At 43.6% G+C, this 14996-nt stretch overlaps 1 protein-coding gene across 5 annotated transcripts in view; it reads left to right on the top strand.

Moving 5' to 3' along the window:
- LOC137622378 (transmembrane protein 245-like) overlaps positions 1 to 14996 on the top strand; it is a 151632-nt gene that overhangs the window by 52917 nt on the left and 83719 nt on the right. For all 5 annotated transcript variants that reach the window (XR_011040446.1, XR_011040445.1, XR_011040444.1 and 2 more), the window contains exons 9-13: positions 2524 to 2679; positions 10181 to 10280; positions 10908 to 11047; positions 11782 to 11910; positions 12215 to 12382. Coding sequence is in view for 2 of the 5 variants with exons in the window: in XM_068352984.1 (XP_068209085.1) it covers positions 2524 to 2679; positions 10181 to 10280; positions 10908 to 11047; positions 11782 to 11910; positions 12215 to 12382 (693 nt within the window). In the remaining 3 variants the exon portion in view is untranslated. The remainder of the gene's footprint in view (positions 1 to 2523; positions 2680 to 10180; positions 10281 to 10907; positions 11048 to 11781; positions 11911 to 12214; positions 12383 to 14996) is intronic.

Raw genomic sequence — 14996 nt, 5'->3', positions numbered from 1 at the left:
AGATTAATACAGTATTAGACAATTTACTTTATATCATATTAAACTCCTTTAATTTAATGACCTGAGATTATTAAGACATAGATTAATACAGTATTAGACAATTCACCTATATCATATTAAACTCCTTTTATTTAATGACCTGAGATTATAAAGACATAGATTAATACAGTATTAGACATTGTATCTATATCATATTAAACTCCTTTTATTTAATGACCTGAGATTATAAAGACATAGATTAATACAGTATTAGACATTTTACTTACTTTTACCCTAAAAAAATAATCAGTGTACATTGTGTTTAAGGCACTATCATTGCAGAAATTACAGGCATGTATGTTTCACCCATGCTATATTTGTCATAAAATTACGAGTAACTTGTTTGACGAGAAAAATATTCAAGTTACTGATACAAAATGCCAAATTTACAAGAGATTTTATTTTGACATTTTTGTTCCTCATTTGATTTCATTGAGTGATTTGTGTTTTGTTTCAAACATTAGTATGAAATATATCTGGTTGGAAAGAATGTTACCGTGTAATATATACCTTCTATTTACCAGTTATTATTATTATTATTATTATTATTACTATTAGCTAAGCTACAACCCCAGTTGGAAAAGCAGGATGCTGTAAATAAGCTCCGGGGCTCCAGTAGGGAACAATAGCCCAGTGAGGAAAGGAAATAAGTTAGTTGGTAGACTTTTTATGTCATTCCCATCCAAAAATTAGCTAAACTCCCACAGAATATGATTGTGGTTAGGGAAAAATAGCCCAGTGAGGAAAGGAAATAAGTTAGTTGGTAGACTTTTTATGTCAAAAGTTAAAGAATGATTGATTTTGAGTTACTTCCTATCCAAAAATCAGCTAAACTCCCACAGAATATGATTGGGGTTAGGCTATTATAAGGTCCCCAGGGACTTACATCTAAAGGCTAGAACAGGGAATTTAATATGACATGATATACCAAAGAAATATGGTCTCTTCCCTACTGCATGCCTTCTGTACGCTGATACTCTAGCCGTACAGCAGGGAAGACACTATTTTTTAGTTACATAATGTATCTGACCTCTTGTTCTAGCAATTAGACCTGGAAAATAGATATTTGCTTTGTCAAACCCAAACAGACAAATATAATACTCAACTTGGGAGCAGGGATCTCCAAAACACCTGACATCTTCAAAAACATAAAATAACACAGAGCTACGAAAAACACGTCCGAACGTTCACGGGTGCTAACAAGGAATGTTGGGAGAAGGATAGGTAGTGGTAGTAGGGGGGAGGGCAGTACTGTAGCTGTAGAGAACGAGACCTCGTAGTAATGGGGGATGTTGAGGAGGGAGTAGTCTAATTGGAAAGGGACCTCTGGTAGTGGTTTCACTCACCACAGTTTGCGATAACTTCCCTGACTGGTGAACGGCAGACTATGGTTCGAGTCCCACTCAAACTCGTTAGTCCCTTTGGTCGCTGCAACCTCACCATCTTTGTCAGCTAAGGATGGGGGTTTGGGGGAGCCTATTGCTCTATCTTCTGAGTCATCCGCAGCCATTGCCTGACCCTCCTTGGGCCTTGCTTGGGTGGAGAGGGGGGGCTTGGGCGCTGATCATGAGTATACTGTACATGGTCAGTCTCTAGGGCATTGTCCTGCTTGATAGGACAATGTCATTGTTCCTTGCCTCTGCCATTCATGAGCGACTTTTAAATGGCAGGGACACAACTGCTACTGTAATTAATCTCGTTGTTGAAGGATGATGTTAGTAATAGTAGGGGTTAAATGCACTTAACACCTCGGGCACGAATAGTTTTGTTATATTGGACGTAAAGGAAGCTTATTAGCTTGAGATTATGGGAATATAATTGAGTTTTTACTAGTTAGAAGGAACACATGGTAATATGGATATTTATTCTTTATATGATTTATTACTGGAAAAATTGCTAATTTTGGAGACCATCTTATTCATTGCTTCATTTACTTTAACATCATATGATGGATGGAATGTTTTAGTTGATTTTCATTGTACATTATGTAGTACATTGGGTAGTGCCACAGCCTCTGTACCATGATCTTCCACTGTCTTGGGTTAGAGTTCTCTTGCTTGAGTGTACACTCGGGAACACTGTCCTTTCTTATTTCTCTTCCTCTTGTTTTGTTAAAGTTTTTATAGTTTATATAGGAGATCTTTATTTTAATGTTACTCTTCTTAAGATATTTTATTTTTCCTTGTTTCCTTTCCTCACAGGGCTATTTTCCCTGTTGGGGCCCTTGGGGTTTTAGCATCCTGCTTTTCCAACTAGGGTTGTAGCTTAGCAAGTGATAATAATAATGATAATAATACTGTTCCTTGAAACGAAGAACACAACACACTTACAGCTCGCATTTCTGATCTTTGTGTTATCGAGGATCTGTCTGTACACTTTATGTATTGCAATTACAGGTTTGACTATTTTAATGGAATTGTAAACATTTACATCCTGATTTATCTTCAAATGTACAATTGGAATGAGATACATTGATAATTTCAGAGCGATAGCTTCTCAACTCCGGCTACAAACACTCCTCGGCCTCATGTTTTGCTTAGTGCGTCGGCCACGCCTCGAACTTTGTCGTCTCATCCATGCCATAACTCTGGTTCCTCAAGTGTAGATGATGATGACAGCAGTAGCAATATGTACTTGAAGGTAAAGTGACTTAATCATGGTTTTTATGGTGCCAGATAACTTATAATCAATCAAAAGATGTAATATAAAAAGGTTAAGTCATTTAGATTTTATTTTGTAATGATTCGTTTGAAAGTCTCTTAAATAAAGTACCTTAGGACTATGACTCTTTAGTCTAACCAAAATGTTTATATTAGTTCTAGGAGTAGACTATTTTGGCTTTCCAAAAAGATAGGCCTTTTTATTTTTATATTTTGTTGGGCTCTCCCATTGTTTTAATAAATATGAAGTTATATCTTTAATGCATTTGGGAACTCCTTAATTTTGTAAATTACTAAATTTAGAAATAAGCTGCTAGACATATTACATGAAAGGAAGTCACATTAATTTGAGCGTATGAATTTCTCAGATTTTTCCATGACAGCGTGAACGATTGGTTAAGTTCTACATAATTTAGCATCTTGGTTCAAATAGATAAGGATGCACTGTAGTTCCAAGTTAATAAAGACATCCTCTTGCGTCCTTTTCCTAGAACTTAATAGTCTTTAAAAATTCACTTTAATTCAAAGCACCAGACTTAATGTAACTTCTTATCAATTTAGATAGTTGCGTCCTTTTTCTAGAAGTTAATAGTCTTTAAAAATTCACTTTAATTCAAAGCACAGGACTTAACGTAACTTCTTACCCATTCAAATAGTTTTTTTATTCATCTAATGTATAAATTTGTTCCGCTCTTTAGTTCAGAAAATAAAATTTTCAGTTTGCTAAACATTTTCCTGTGCAATACCAAACCATGTTCATATCTCAACTGGACCTTAGCTTTCAGCCTGAAAAGTCTGTCATTCCCTAAGCAATGAGAGAAACTTATCCTAGAAGCTAACATCCTATATTTACATCCAAATATTTTTATGATAAATACTTGATCTTCGAGGGTATATTTGTAGGAAAAGTACTGTTTGTGTATACATTGCAGTATATTTATATTTTCAATATTTAACTTAGCCGGTGATTATATAAGCTGCAGCTCTGCTGCTCGACAGAAAACTCTACGTTAAAAATCCGCCAGCGATCGCTATGCAGGTAGGGGGTGTACTTCAACAGCGCCATCTGTCGTGCAGGTACTCAGTACTCATTGTAAACAAAGAACTCAATTTTCTCTCTGTCGTGCTACCGGCAAGACCTACTAATTCGCTGTTGCTAACTGGATTTGTTTTCACAACTATTTGGTGAAGTACACGTTTCTAGTTTTGAGCTTTCGCTGTGCAGGCTTTCTCTTCAATAAATCCTTGCATTCTTTTTTTTGATATCGGATTATTTGTTGATGACTTTGGATAGTTTTTGAATTCCCTTTTGACCAATTCAAAATGGCTGACCTTTCTCAAGTCCCTAAATTCAGGAAGTGTAATGCTAGGGACTGTTCAAGGCGTCTTCCGAAGGCCTCTATCGATCCTCACACCGTTTGTTCCAATTGTCGGGATAAAACCTGTCAATTGGAAGATCGATGCGAGGAATGCGTTGGGCTTTCGGAATTCGATTTTATCGAATTCCAGAAATATACACGTAGGCTAGAGAGAGATAGAGTCAGGAGAAGTTCATCTCGTTCCGTTGATTTTTCCTCTCCTCATGCCCCACAACCTATTCCTTCCCCTGTAGTGGTTGCTCCTAACCCCCCTCCTGGCACTCAGGAACCTTCGATGGCAGATATGATGCGTGCCATCCAAGCTCTGGGTGAGAGAGTTGAGTCCTTGGCTAGTGACCGTAACCAGCTCATGGCGGACGTCAAGGAGCTGAAGTGTAAGAGTGCAGTGGGAAGTGATAAAGTGAGTGATAGTGTTGTGGATAGTGTTGCGCTTGAGGGTTCGTCTGTTCGTGCCTGTCGTCCTCCTAGTCCGGGACCTCTTGCAAGCTCCCAAGTCCAGGGGAGAAGCAATGTCGTACGACCAAAGGGTTCGAGAGGCTTTAATCAGCGAACAGACGTTCCCTCCGTGGTTTCGGGCGTATCTACCCAAGATCGCCCCACCCACACAGAGACGAGAGAGCCCATTTATTCCTCGTCTGCAGAAGAGGTTTCTCGTAAGAAACCATGGACCAAGGTCTCATGACCTCTTAAGCGCAAGTCGGTCCCTTCCGCGCAAGTCCAACGGCCCAGTTGTAGCCACTGGGTCAGTTCGGACTCGCTGCGGTCTTCCGATGACTGCTCACCTCCTAAGAGAGGCAAAGCGGTACCGCCTCAGGCAGTTACACCGTCTGTCGCCGCACCTGCTCCTGCAGACCCTAAGTGGTCTTTGCTGCAGACCATGCAGTACCAATTAACGTCTCTGATGCAGGACTTTCGTGCGGAGAAGGTTGCTGCTGCACCAACCTCTTGCCCACAACCAACCACGGTTGTGCGTCCTGTGGACGCTGAGGCGACCTTCTTGCGCACTCCATCTGAGAGAGTCCCGCCACCCATGCGTTCCAGTGTACCCTGCCAGCCGCATGTTGACGTTCAGCGACGCACGGAACCTTCCGTTGACGTTCGCGAAGTACAACAACCGTCAAAGTTGTTTTGTTTTGACGTGGTGCGTCAACCTCCGCAACCCAGTGTGGTTGCCTCTGCTCGCCCACATCAGACTAGACAGTCTGGAGTAGACGCTGTGCGTCCCCGCGCTACTATGGTTGTTGCCAGCTCACAGACTGGGCAACAGTTCCATGACGTTGCGTCCGGTTCAGTCACGCGTGCACCCGTGCGACCGGACTCAGCTGACCAGCCGATACCTACTCCATTGCCGCTTCCTCCTCAATTCTCGGATGATGGACTCTCTGATGATGACGATGCGGCACACGTTGATGAACCACATTCGGACCTTGACGAGCCCAAGTCCACGCAACCCTCTTTGGACTTTAGAAAAGTTCTTGCTCTGTTCAAAGAGATGTTTCCGGACCAGTTTGTGTCTGTGGCTCCACGCTCTCCTCCGTCAGAGTTTGCTTTAGGTACGCAGTCATCCTCGCCGGCCTTTACGAGACTCGTCCTCGCACGCTCGTCCAAGAGAGCTTTACGAGTTTTAGGAGATTGGATGCAGTCCAAAAAGAGTCTAGGGAAGACAGCCTTTACGTTTCCCCCTGCTAAACTCTCTTCCAGATCGAGCGTCTGGTATGCCACGGGAGAAGTTCTCGGCTTGGGAGTTCCTGCCTCTGCCCAGGGCGACTTCTCAAGTCTTGTAGACTCTCCCCGCAGGCTAGCCATGAGACGCTCTAAGATATGCTGGTCACCTTCGGACCTAGACCATCTGTTGAAAGGAGTATTTAGAGCCTTCGAGGTCTTCAACTTTTTGGACTGGTGTCTGGGAGCTTTGAGCAGGAAGATCTCCCCGACTGAGAAGGAATCTTCCTTGCTCATCATGTCCTGCATGGACAAGGCCATACGTGACGGATCTAGTGAGCTTGCTGCATCGTTCGTATCCGGAGTCCTCAAGAAGCGTGAGAACCTTTGCTCTTTCCTGTCAGCTGGAGTGACACCGTGTCAAAGATCAGAACTTCTGTTTGCTCCTCTCTCTAAGTGCCTTTTTCCAGAGGACTTGATTAAGGAGATTGCTGCTTCTTTGATTCAGAAGGACACCCATGACCTGGTTGCGTCCTCTGCCCGCAAAGCCACCCCTTTGCCTACCTTGTCAAGACCAAGGATGGACACTCCAGCGTCCAGATTTATTCCGCCCTTTCGTGGCAGAGCCTCCAGCAGAGGAGGTGCTCGTGCCGAAGGGAGACGTGGGAAGAAGAAAGGAACCAAGTCCTTTAAAGGCAGAGTCTGACTGCCACCTTCTTCAGACAGCAGTGGGAGCCAGACTCAAGAACTTCTGGCAGACCTGGGAGAAGAGAGGCGCAGATGCACAATCTGTGAAGTTGCTCAGAGAGGGGTACAAGATCCCGTTTGTACGAAAACCCCCTCTAGCAACGTCTCCCATCGATCTCTCTCCCAGGTACTGAGAGGAAGACAAGAGACGAGCATTGAAACAGGAGGTGTCTCTCTTGCTAGAAAAGGGAGCGGTAGTCAAAGTCCTGGACCATCAAACCCCGGGCTTCTACAACCGTCTCTTCTTAGTGGTAAAGAAGACAGGAGGGTGGAGGCCGGTGCTAGACGTCAGTGCGCTGAATGTCTTTGTCACAAAGCAGACGTTCGCCATGGAGACCACAAAGTCCGTTCTAGCAGCGGTCAGAAAGGAAGACTGGATGGTCTCTTTAGACCTAAGGGACGCATACTTTCACGTCCCCATCCACCCAGACTCCCAACCTTTTCTGAGATTCGTTTACGAAAAGGTTGTCTACCAGTTTCAAGCCCTGTGCTTTGGCCTAAGCACAGCTCCTCTTGTGTTTACGAGGCTGATGAGGAATATAGCCAAATTCCTTCATTTAGCGGACATCAGAGCCTCCCTCTATTTGGACGACTGGCTTCTAAGAGCTTCTTCCAGTCGTCGCTGTCTGAAGGATCTAAAGTGGACTCTAGATCTGACCAAGGAATTGGGTCTCCTGGTCAATATGGAAAAGTCTCAAGTGGTCCCATCCCAAACTATTGTGTATTTAGGGATGGAGATTCACAGTCAAGCTTTTCGGGCTTTTCCGTCGGCCCCCAGAACAAGTCAAGCCCAGTTATGCATCCAGAACATGCTGAAGAAGGAACGATGTTCAGTCAGGCAATGGATGAGTCTGATAGGGACACTATCATCCCTGGAACAGTTCGTATCGTTAGGAAGACTACACCTCCGTCCTCTTCAATATCACCTAGCTGTTTACTGGAAAAAGGACAAGACGCTAGAAGCGGTCTCGATCCCCATTTCCGAGAAGATGAAGTCTTCCCTGACTTGGTGGAAGGACAGTATCAGCCTCAGAGAGGGTCTGCCCCTGGCTGTTCAGACTCCCAACCACGTTCTCTTCTCGGACGCATCGGACACGGGCTGGGGCGCGACATTAGACGGTCGGGAATGCTCGGGAACTTGGAACTCGAGTCAAAGGACAATGCACATCAACTGCAAGGAGCTACTGGCAGTTCATCTGGCCTTGAAAAGCTTCAAGTCTCTCATTCAAGGCAAAGTGGTGGAGGTGAACTCGGACAACACCACGGCTTTGGCGTACATCTCCAAGCAAGGAGGGACCCACTCTATGACGTTGTACGAGATCGCAAGGGACCTCCTCACCTGGTCAAAAGATCTAAACATTTCTCTAGTAACGAGGTTCATCCAAGGCAACTTGAATGTCATGGCAGATTGCCTCAGTCGGAAGGGACAAATCATTCCAACAGAATGGACCCTACACAAGGATGTGTGCAAGAGACTGTGGGCCACATGGGGCCAGCCTACCATAGATCTCTTCGCAACCTCGATGACCAAGAGGCTCCCAATATATTGCTCACCAATCCCGGACCCAGCAGCAGTTCATATAGATGCCTTTCTCCTAGATTGGTCACATCTAGACCTATATGCATTCCCCCCCGTTCAAGATTGTCAACAAGGTACTGCAGAAGTTCGCCTCTCACGAAGGGACAAGGTTGACGTTAGTTGCTCCCCTCTGGCCCGCGAGAGAATGGTTCACCGAGGTACTTCGATGGCTAGTGGACGTTCCCAGAACTCTTCCTCTAAGGGTGGACCTTCTACGTCAGCCACACGTAAAGAAGGTACACCAGAGCCTCCATGCTCTTCGTCTGACTGCCTTCAGACTATCGAAAGACTCTCGAGAGCTAGAGGCTTTTCGAAGGAGGCAGCCAGGGCGATTGCTAGAGCAAGGAGGACATCCACTCTTAGAGTATACCAATCGAAGTGGGAAGTCTTCCGAAACTGGTGCAAGTCAGTATCAGTATCCTCGACCAGTACCTCTGTAACTCAAATAGCTGACTTCCTTTTATACCTGAGGAAAGAAAGATCTCTTTCAGCTCCCACTATCAAGGGTTACAGAAGCATGTTGGCATCAGTCTTCCGTCACAGAGGCTTAGATCTTTCCAACAACAAAGATCTACAGGACCTCCTTAAGTCTTTTGAGACCACGAAGGAGCGTCGTTTGGCTACACCGGGTTGGAATTTAGACGTGGTACTAAGATTCCTCATGTCAGAAAGGTTCGAGCCGCTACAATCAGCCTCCTTTAAAGATCTCACTTTAAACTCTTTTTTCCTGGTTTGCTTAGCCACAGCTAAAAGAGTCTGTGAGATTCACGCCTTCAGCAGGAACATCGGATTTTCATCTGAAATGGCTACATGTTCTTTACAACTTGGTTTTCTAGCCAAAAACGAGCTACCTTCTCGTCCTTGGCCGAAATCGTTCGATATTCCAAGCCTATCAAATATGGTTGGAAATGAACTAGAAAGAGTCTTATGCCCTGTTAGAGCTCTTAAGTTCTATTTAAGACGAACTAAACCTTTACGAGGACAGTCAGAAGCTTTATGGTGTTCTGTTAAGAAACCATCTTTGCCTATGTCAAAGAATGCTTTATCCTATTTTATCAGACTGTTAATACGAGAAGCTCATTCCCATCTGAGTGAGGAAGACCAAGCTTTGCTGAAGGTAAGGACACATGAAGTTAGAGCTGTCGCAACTTCAGTGGCCTTTAAACAAAATAGATCTCTGCGAAGTATAATGGACGCAACCTATTGGAGAAGCAAGTCAGTGTTCGCGTCTTTTTATCTTAAAGATGTCCAGTCTCTTTACGAGAACTGCTACACCCTGGGACCATTCGTAGCAGCGAGTGCAGTAGTGGGTGAGGGCTCAACCACTACATTCCCCTAATTCCATAACCTTTTTAATCTTTCTCTTGAAATGTTTTTATTGTTGTTTTTGGGTTGTCCGGAAGGCTAAGAAGCCTTTCGCATCCTGGTTGATTTGGCGGGTGGTCAAATTCTTTTCTTGAGAAGCGCCTAGATTAGAGGTTTTGATGAGGTCCTGTAGTATGGGTTGCAACCCTTCATACTTCAGATCCTAGGGGTCGCTCAGCATCCTAAGAGGATCGCGAGGCTCCGTAAGGAAGACGTACTTAAAAAGGCAGAGTAATTGTTCAAGTCGACTTCCTTACCAGGTACTTATTTATTTTATGTTTGTTATTTTGATAACTGCTAAAATGAAATAAAAAATCCTTAGCTCATAATAATGTAAACATTTATTGCTGGTCTCTACCCACTCCCCTGGGTGTGAATCAGCTTATATAATCACCGGCTAAGTTAAATATTGAAAAATGTTATTTTGATAATAAAATAAATTTTTGAATATACTTACCCGGTGATTATATATTAAAGGACCCTCCCTTCCTCCCCAATAGAGACGCAGTGGACCGAGGAGAAAATTGAGTTCTTTGTTTACAATGAGTACTGAGTACCTGCACGACAGATGGCGCTGTTGAAGTACACCCCCTACCTGCATAGCGATCGCTGGCGGATTTTTTACGTAGAGTTTTCTGTCGAGCAGCAGAGCTGCAGCTTATATAATCACCGGGTAAGTATATTCAAAAATTTATTTTATTATCAAAATAACATTTATAGTTGATTGTGTTTGTTGCTCTTTACTTCAGGGTGTGTTTGTTGCATGCGTCCTCGTTGAACTGTGGCAGCACAATTACCTTTTGCCATTGCTCCCACTTGCCATGCTCTATTACCTCATCAAAAAATTAGGTACGTAGAAGGTGAAGCATTAAAGTATTGTAGGGGAAAATTTGTCTGAATATGAGGTTGTAAGTGAAGTATTGTATTTGTTGTAAAATTCTATTGTTTTGAATATATGATTTGTAATTACTCATGAGAATTTTAAAGGTTTTAGAATATTTCTTATGTTAATATGCAATTTCATAAAAATTTATGTCAGGAGATAACATTTAAGAGGAAAGGTAATCTTGATAATTTTGGTGACAGTCTTGATGTAGTGCAATATATGAAGTAAGTGTGATTTATTTTATTCCACATCTGACATTTATATAAAATTGAATAAAACATTGTTGAGACATCAGTCTTAAATTTCTTGAAATTATGTCAAATTTGAGTTTGAAATGAATAAAGATTTATATAATTACAATAATGACTGGAAAGGGAAGTAAATGCATCATTGCAAAATCATTTTGATTGCATTTCTTATTCAAAATACAACACATTTCTACAAAGCCTTCTAGTTGAAATAAACTACATGACTTAGAAGGTGTTGCTTGTGACAATGTTCAAGCCTCTTTATTATTGTAATATTCAATTAAGTTATACTTTAAATAATTGTTTTGAATCATTAACAAAAATTTTTTTTGTATCAACCAGCATCAAGATACCTTTCTTGGGGTGTTAAAAGTGGGAGTGCGGTGTCAAGCGCAGCCAGCTCGGCGTGCGACAGTCTTGTGACCTGGGCGGATGTGCGCAGATCCGCTCTTTTCCCGCCGCCCATCAAAGGGGTAGTTAAGGTATGTACTGGAGTATGTTGTCAGTCTGATGTGTAGGTAGACAATCATAGGTTTAAAGGTTGCTCATGAATGGCAGAGGCAAGGGACAGTGACATTGCCCTATCAAGCAGGACAATGCCCTAGAAACTGACCATATATACATATGATCAGTGCCCAAGACCCCTCTCCACCCAAGCTAGGACCAGGGATGACCAGGCAATGGATGCTAATGACTCAGCAGAGAGACCTATAGGCTCCACGCTCCACCAAATCCCCCCATCCTTAGCTCGCAAGGATGGTGAGGTTGCAACGACGAAAGGAACTAACGAGTTTGAACGGGACTCGAACCCGAGTTTTGCGTTCACCAGTCAGGGACGTTACCGCATCGGCCACCACAACCCTAAAGGCATATTTAACGAAAAGGGCTTCTTGGTGACGTATGGTGAGGAACATAAACCAATGATTATATGATTAAAGTCCTTTTGAAGTAGCAGAGCTCTGTGTTTAAGACTTGATGCATATGCTTAAGGCCATTTTATTGAAGAATGATACTCTTTTGTAAGGTGATTGATTTTCCATTAATTTTAATAGCTAATCACAAAACACTACTCTATTCTATAAAAATTTATGTGAATCAAAACAGAGAGAAAGCAATTTAGTTGCCTGCTCTTCTGTATGAGCTTTAAAATTTTAATTATTAAAATTATTAATTAATTTGTTTTCATGTATTTTATATGACTTTTTTCTGATTTCAGTTATTTGTAAGAAGCGATCACCATTTGGTTTTGGTGTTTTCATCTACTGTCGATGCCATCGTGACACTTTTGCTCATTCTTGCGGTCATTGTGTTTGCTGTAACTGCATCCATCTTCCTTGCCGTTCAGGTAGGAGTTATATGGGTGATATCAATATGCTTTTCATGAGACATGTAAGTTCCCTACACTGCAATGGAACCTAAAATATTTATCATACCTGTCTTGGTTATTTAAACATCTTTTGTTGTCTTCATCATTAATTTAGATATATGATTCTGTTACTTGACATTTGATGATAATCATTCCATATATATTCAAAATAATAATAAAATGACACAATAAAGGTATAGATATCTGTTGGAAACTTTAACATTGATGATCTACCTTGATTCTTATATAACAGCATGTTTAATATTCCCTGTTGCCTTTTCAGATTCAGGGAGAGAGTATGGCCCTAGTAACTATTGGGAGCCAGGTTATTAATTCCACCGTGGTTAACAACCCGCAGTTCTTGGAACTCTTACCAGAAGGTCTTGGCGACGTAGTAAGCTCGGCACTGGACGAAGGCTACCTTTATGGTCGTGAATGGATTGCGAGTTTGGTAAGCTAATCCGTGTTTATTGAAGGTCCTTTAATATATTTTCACTCCTTTATCTCTGCTTAGATGTCTTTGGTGTATAAACTGTCCCTGCAGGTTAATATTATTTTGCATTTCATTGAATAAATTAGTTGTCATTATTAGGTGGCCTGTCTTTATTGATTTCTTATTTCCAATCCAGCTCATAACACTTCTGGTTAAAAACCTGCTGGGTGGCTGATGCGGGACCTTGAGTAAATGACTCGGGTTTATATAACTAGGAACAATACATATTATATAAAATTGGTAGTTTATTCCTACGTGGTTTTGGCCACAAATTCCATAACAAAAGACAAAGATATTCCCTCCACCATAAGATGAGATATGCCACTCAATTCACTCACTTTCTTGGCTGAAGCTAAGGCAATGAGGAAGACTATCTTTAAGGTGAGAACTAGACATAATAGCATAATCTGGTGTAGAAGTACCGAGTAAATCTGGCTCAGAGCGCAGCTGCCGTAGCTAGCGATAAGTACAGGATCAATTTCATACGATTCATTGTTAACATTAGGTGATAAAATGGTAATGAAATTACAGCCATCGTCCTCTGTGACAGAAACCTCGGAGGGGTCCTGACATGAAGAACTAGGTGAGGAGATAACGTTCATCACCGAACATACCTTTCGTTTCTTCTCGCTGCTTACCGAAGGTGAAGGAGGAGAGCGAGCTCTCTTAGCTTGCTTCTTATGGTGAGATCGATATCTATCCCACTGGGAGGATGACCACTCCCTACAACACTCACATGGAGATTCCATCAAACATCTTTCCCTTCTACCTGGCTCATGAAGGTACCACAAGTGCGGCCATTATGACTCGGGCATGAACTCATCGAGTTTGACATAGTCATATAGTCAAAAGACACACACACACTAAACTCACAAATAATGAATAAGCAAGTGTCAAAGAATGCCAAAGACACCAAGACACAAGCACTATAAGGGCGATAAGTAGGCGATGCGGTTTTCTGATCGTAGAGGTGAAGGCAGGTACGTCTTAACTACATCCACGGCCAGATACATTGTGGGTAATTGCTTGAAACAAGCAGAACGCGTCATGGACAGCAGTTGCCTAGCGACGCAACATGATGTAATCTACTGATTTTTTTTCATTGTCTAGCCGCATAGGAATAACACTAGTTTGTTCCAACACGAATACTTACCTCGAACTACTTTCTTAGGAGTTACCTGTAACCTCCTCTCTACCGACCAGAGTTTTGTATAGGGTACCCTCTACCCCGTTTTCTATGGAGGCCTACCCCCGGCATTAAAGAATGTGCCCCGAGGGTAGGCTTATCGTTAGGTCGATGTCCGCCCGGGTCAACAGCTCCAGTAAGTTCTCTGGTCGCGACGTGTCAACACGTCGCCCTCGTTCTCTATCGATCCTTTGTGTGCGTTCTGAGTGTCCCACGTGTTCCCCGCGTGGTAACTTGTGTTTCCTGTGTACTGTTCCCGGGTGTTCCTGTGTGTTCACCTTCCACCCTTGTGCTTACCCAGTGTATTCCTTGATTCCCTTCGTGCTTGTGTCTTGCGTGTATGCATTATGGAGCAAATCCGCCGTTGTCCTGGGCCTAGAGCCGGTAAATCGTGTGGAGCGTTCCTCTCCAAGCCTGAAGTGGACCCTCACTCCCTTTGCTCCTCCTGTAGGGGAAGGGTTTGTTCGTCAGCAGATACGTGCCCCGAGTGTGTAGGTTGGAGTGATATCCAGTGGGTACGTTACGGTACTAAAAAGAAAAAATCGGTGAAACGTTTCCCCAGAAAAGCTAGCGTTACTTCGCCGCTACCATCACCCAGTGAGCGGTCCGACGGGGCCTCTGTTTCGCCGTCCCCTACACAGAGTAGGGGCCGAGGTAAGTCTGTCGTGGAGAAGGAACAAAGCGGTCTTCCCCAAGAGTCTAGTGAAAGTGCAGTGGCGGTTGCGGGCCATTCTAGGGCTAGTGAAGAACCCAGTAGTGCGTCCCGAGAGTCGGCCCTTGTGCTCAGGGGGCATGTGTCCTCCGATGACCCCTTGTGGGGTAGTAACACTGTGTCTGTTTCTTCGCCGCCCTCGTGGGCCTGTGCTTCAGGGTCTTCGGTAGGCGGCGACAACCAAAATAAGTTACGGTCTACGGGTAATGATGCCTTCGGTTGGAAGCTTCCGAAGACACCAGGTAGGTCCCCCTTACGAATGGAAGAGGGCCTGGACCCCTGGCTTCCTAGCATGGAGCGCCATGGATCGTTCCCGGCCCCTCTCACGGAAGTCCCCGAAGATTTCCTTCAACCGTCGACCTCGGGCACTCAACGGGTTAAGAAGTCCCCCGCAGTCCCTGCTACCGCCCGCCATACGATAAGTTCAGTGTCGTCGGGTTCGTCAGAAGATTATTACTCGTCGGGGGAAGAAGCCAGGAGAAAACATCGTCGTCGGAGAGAGCGGTCCAGGAGCAGGCGTTCCCGTTCTAGGTCGCGCTCCAGGTACAGTAGGAAGCGCTCCCGCTCCCCAGGGCATAAGTACAGGAGGAGTAGGTCTCCTGATGGCGATTGGGTCTTCGTACCCCGGGAGTCAAGAGTACTTTGTTCCCTGGACCGCCGGTCCAGAGAGTTCT

Source organism: Palaemon carinicauda, chromosome 29 (assembly GCF_036898095.1).
Source record: "Palaemon carinicauda isolate YSFRI2023 chromosome 29, ASM3689809v2, whole genome shotgun sequence".
Classification (NCBI taxonomy): Eukaryota; Metazoa; Arthropoda; class Malacostraca; order Decapoda; family Palaemonidae; genus Palaemon; species Palaemon carinicauda.
Note: the sequence above shows the minus strand (reverse complement) of the source record. Positions and strands in the feature narration are given on the sequence as shown.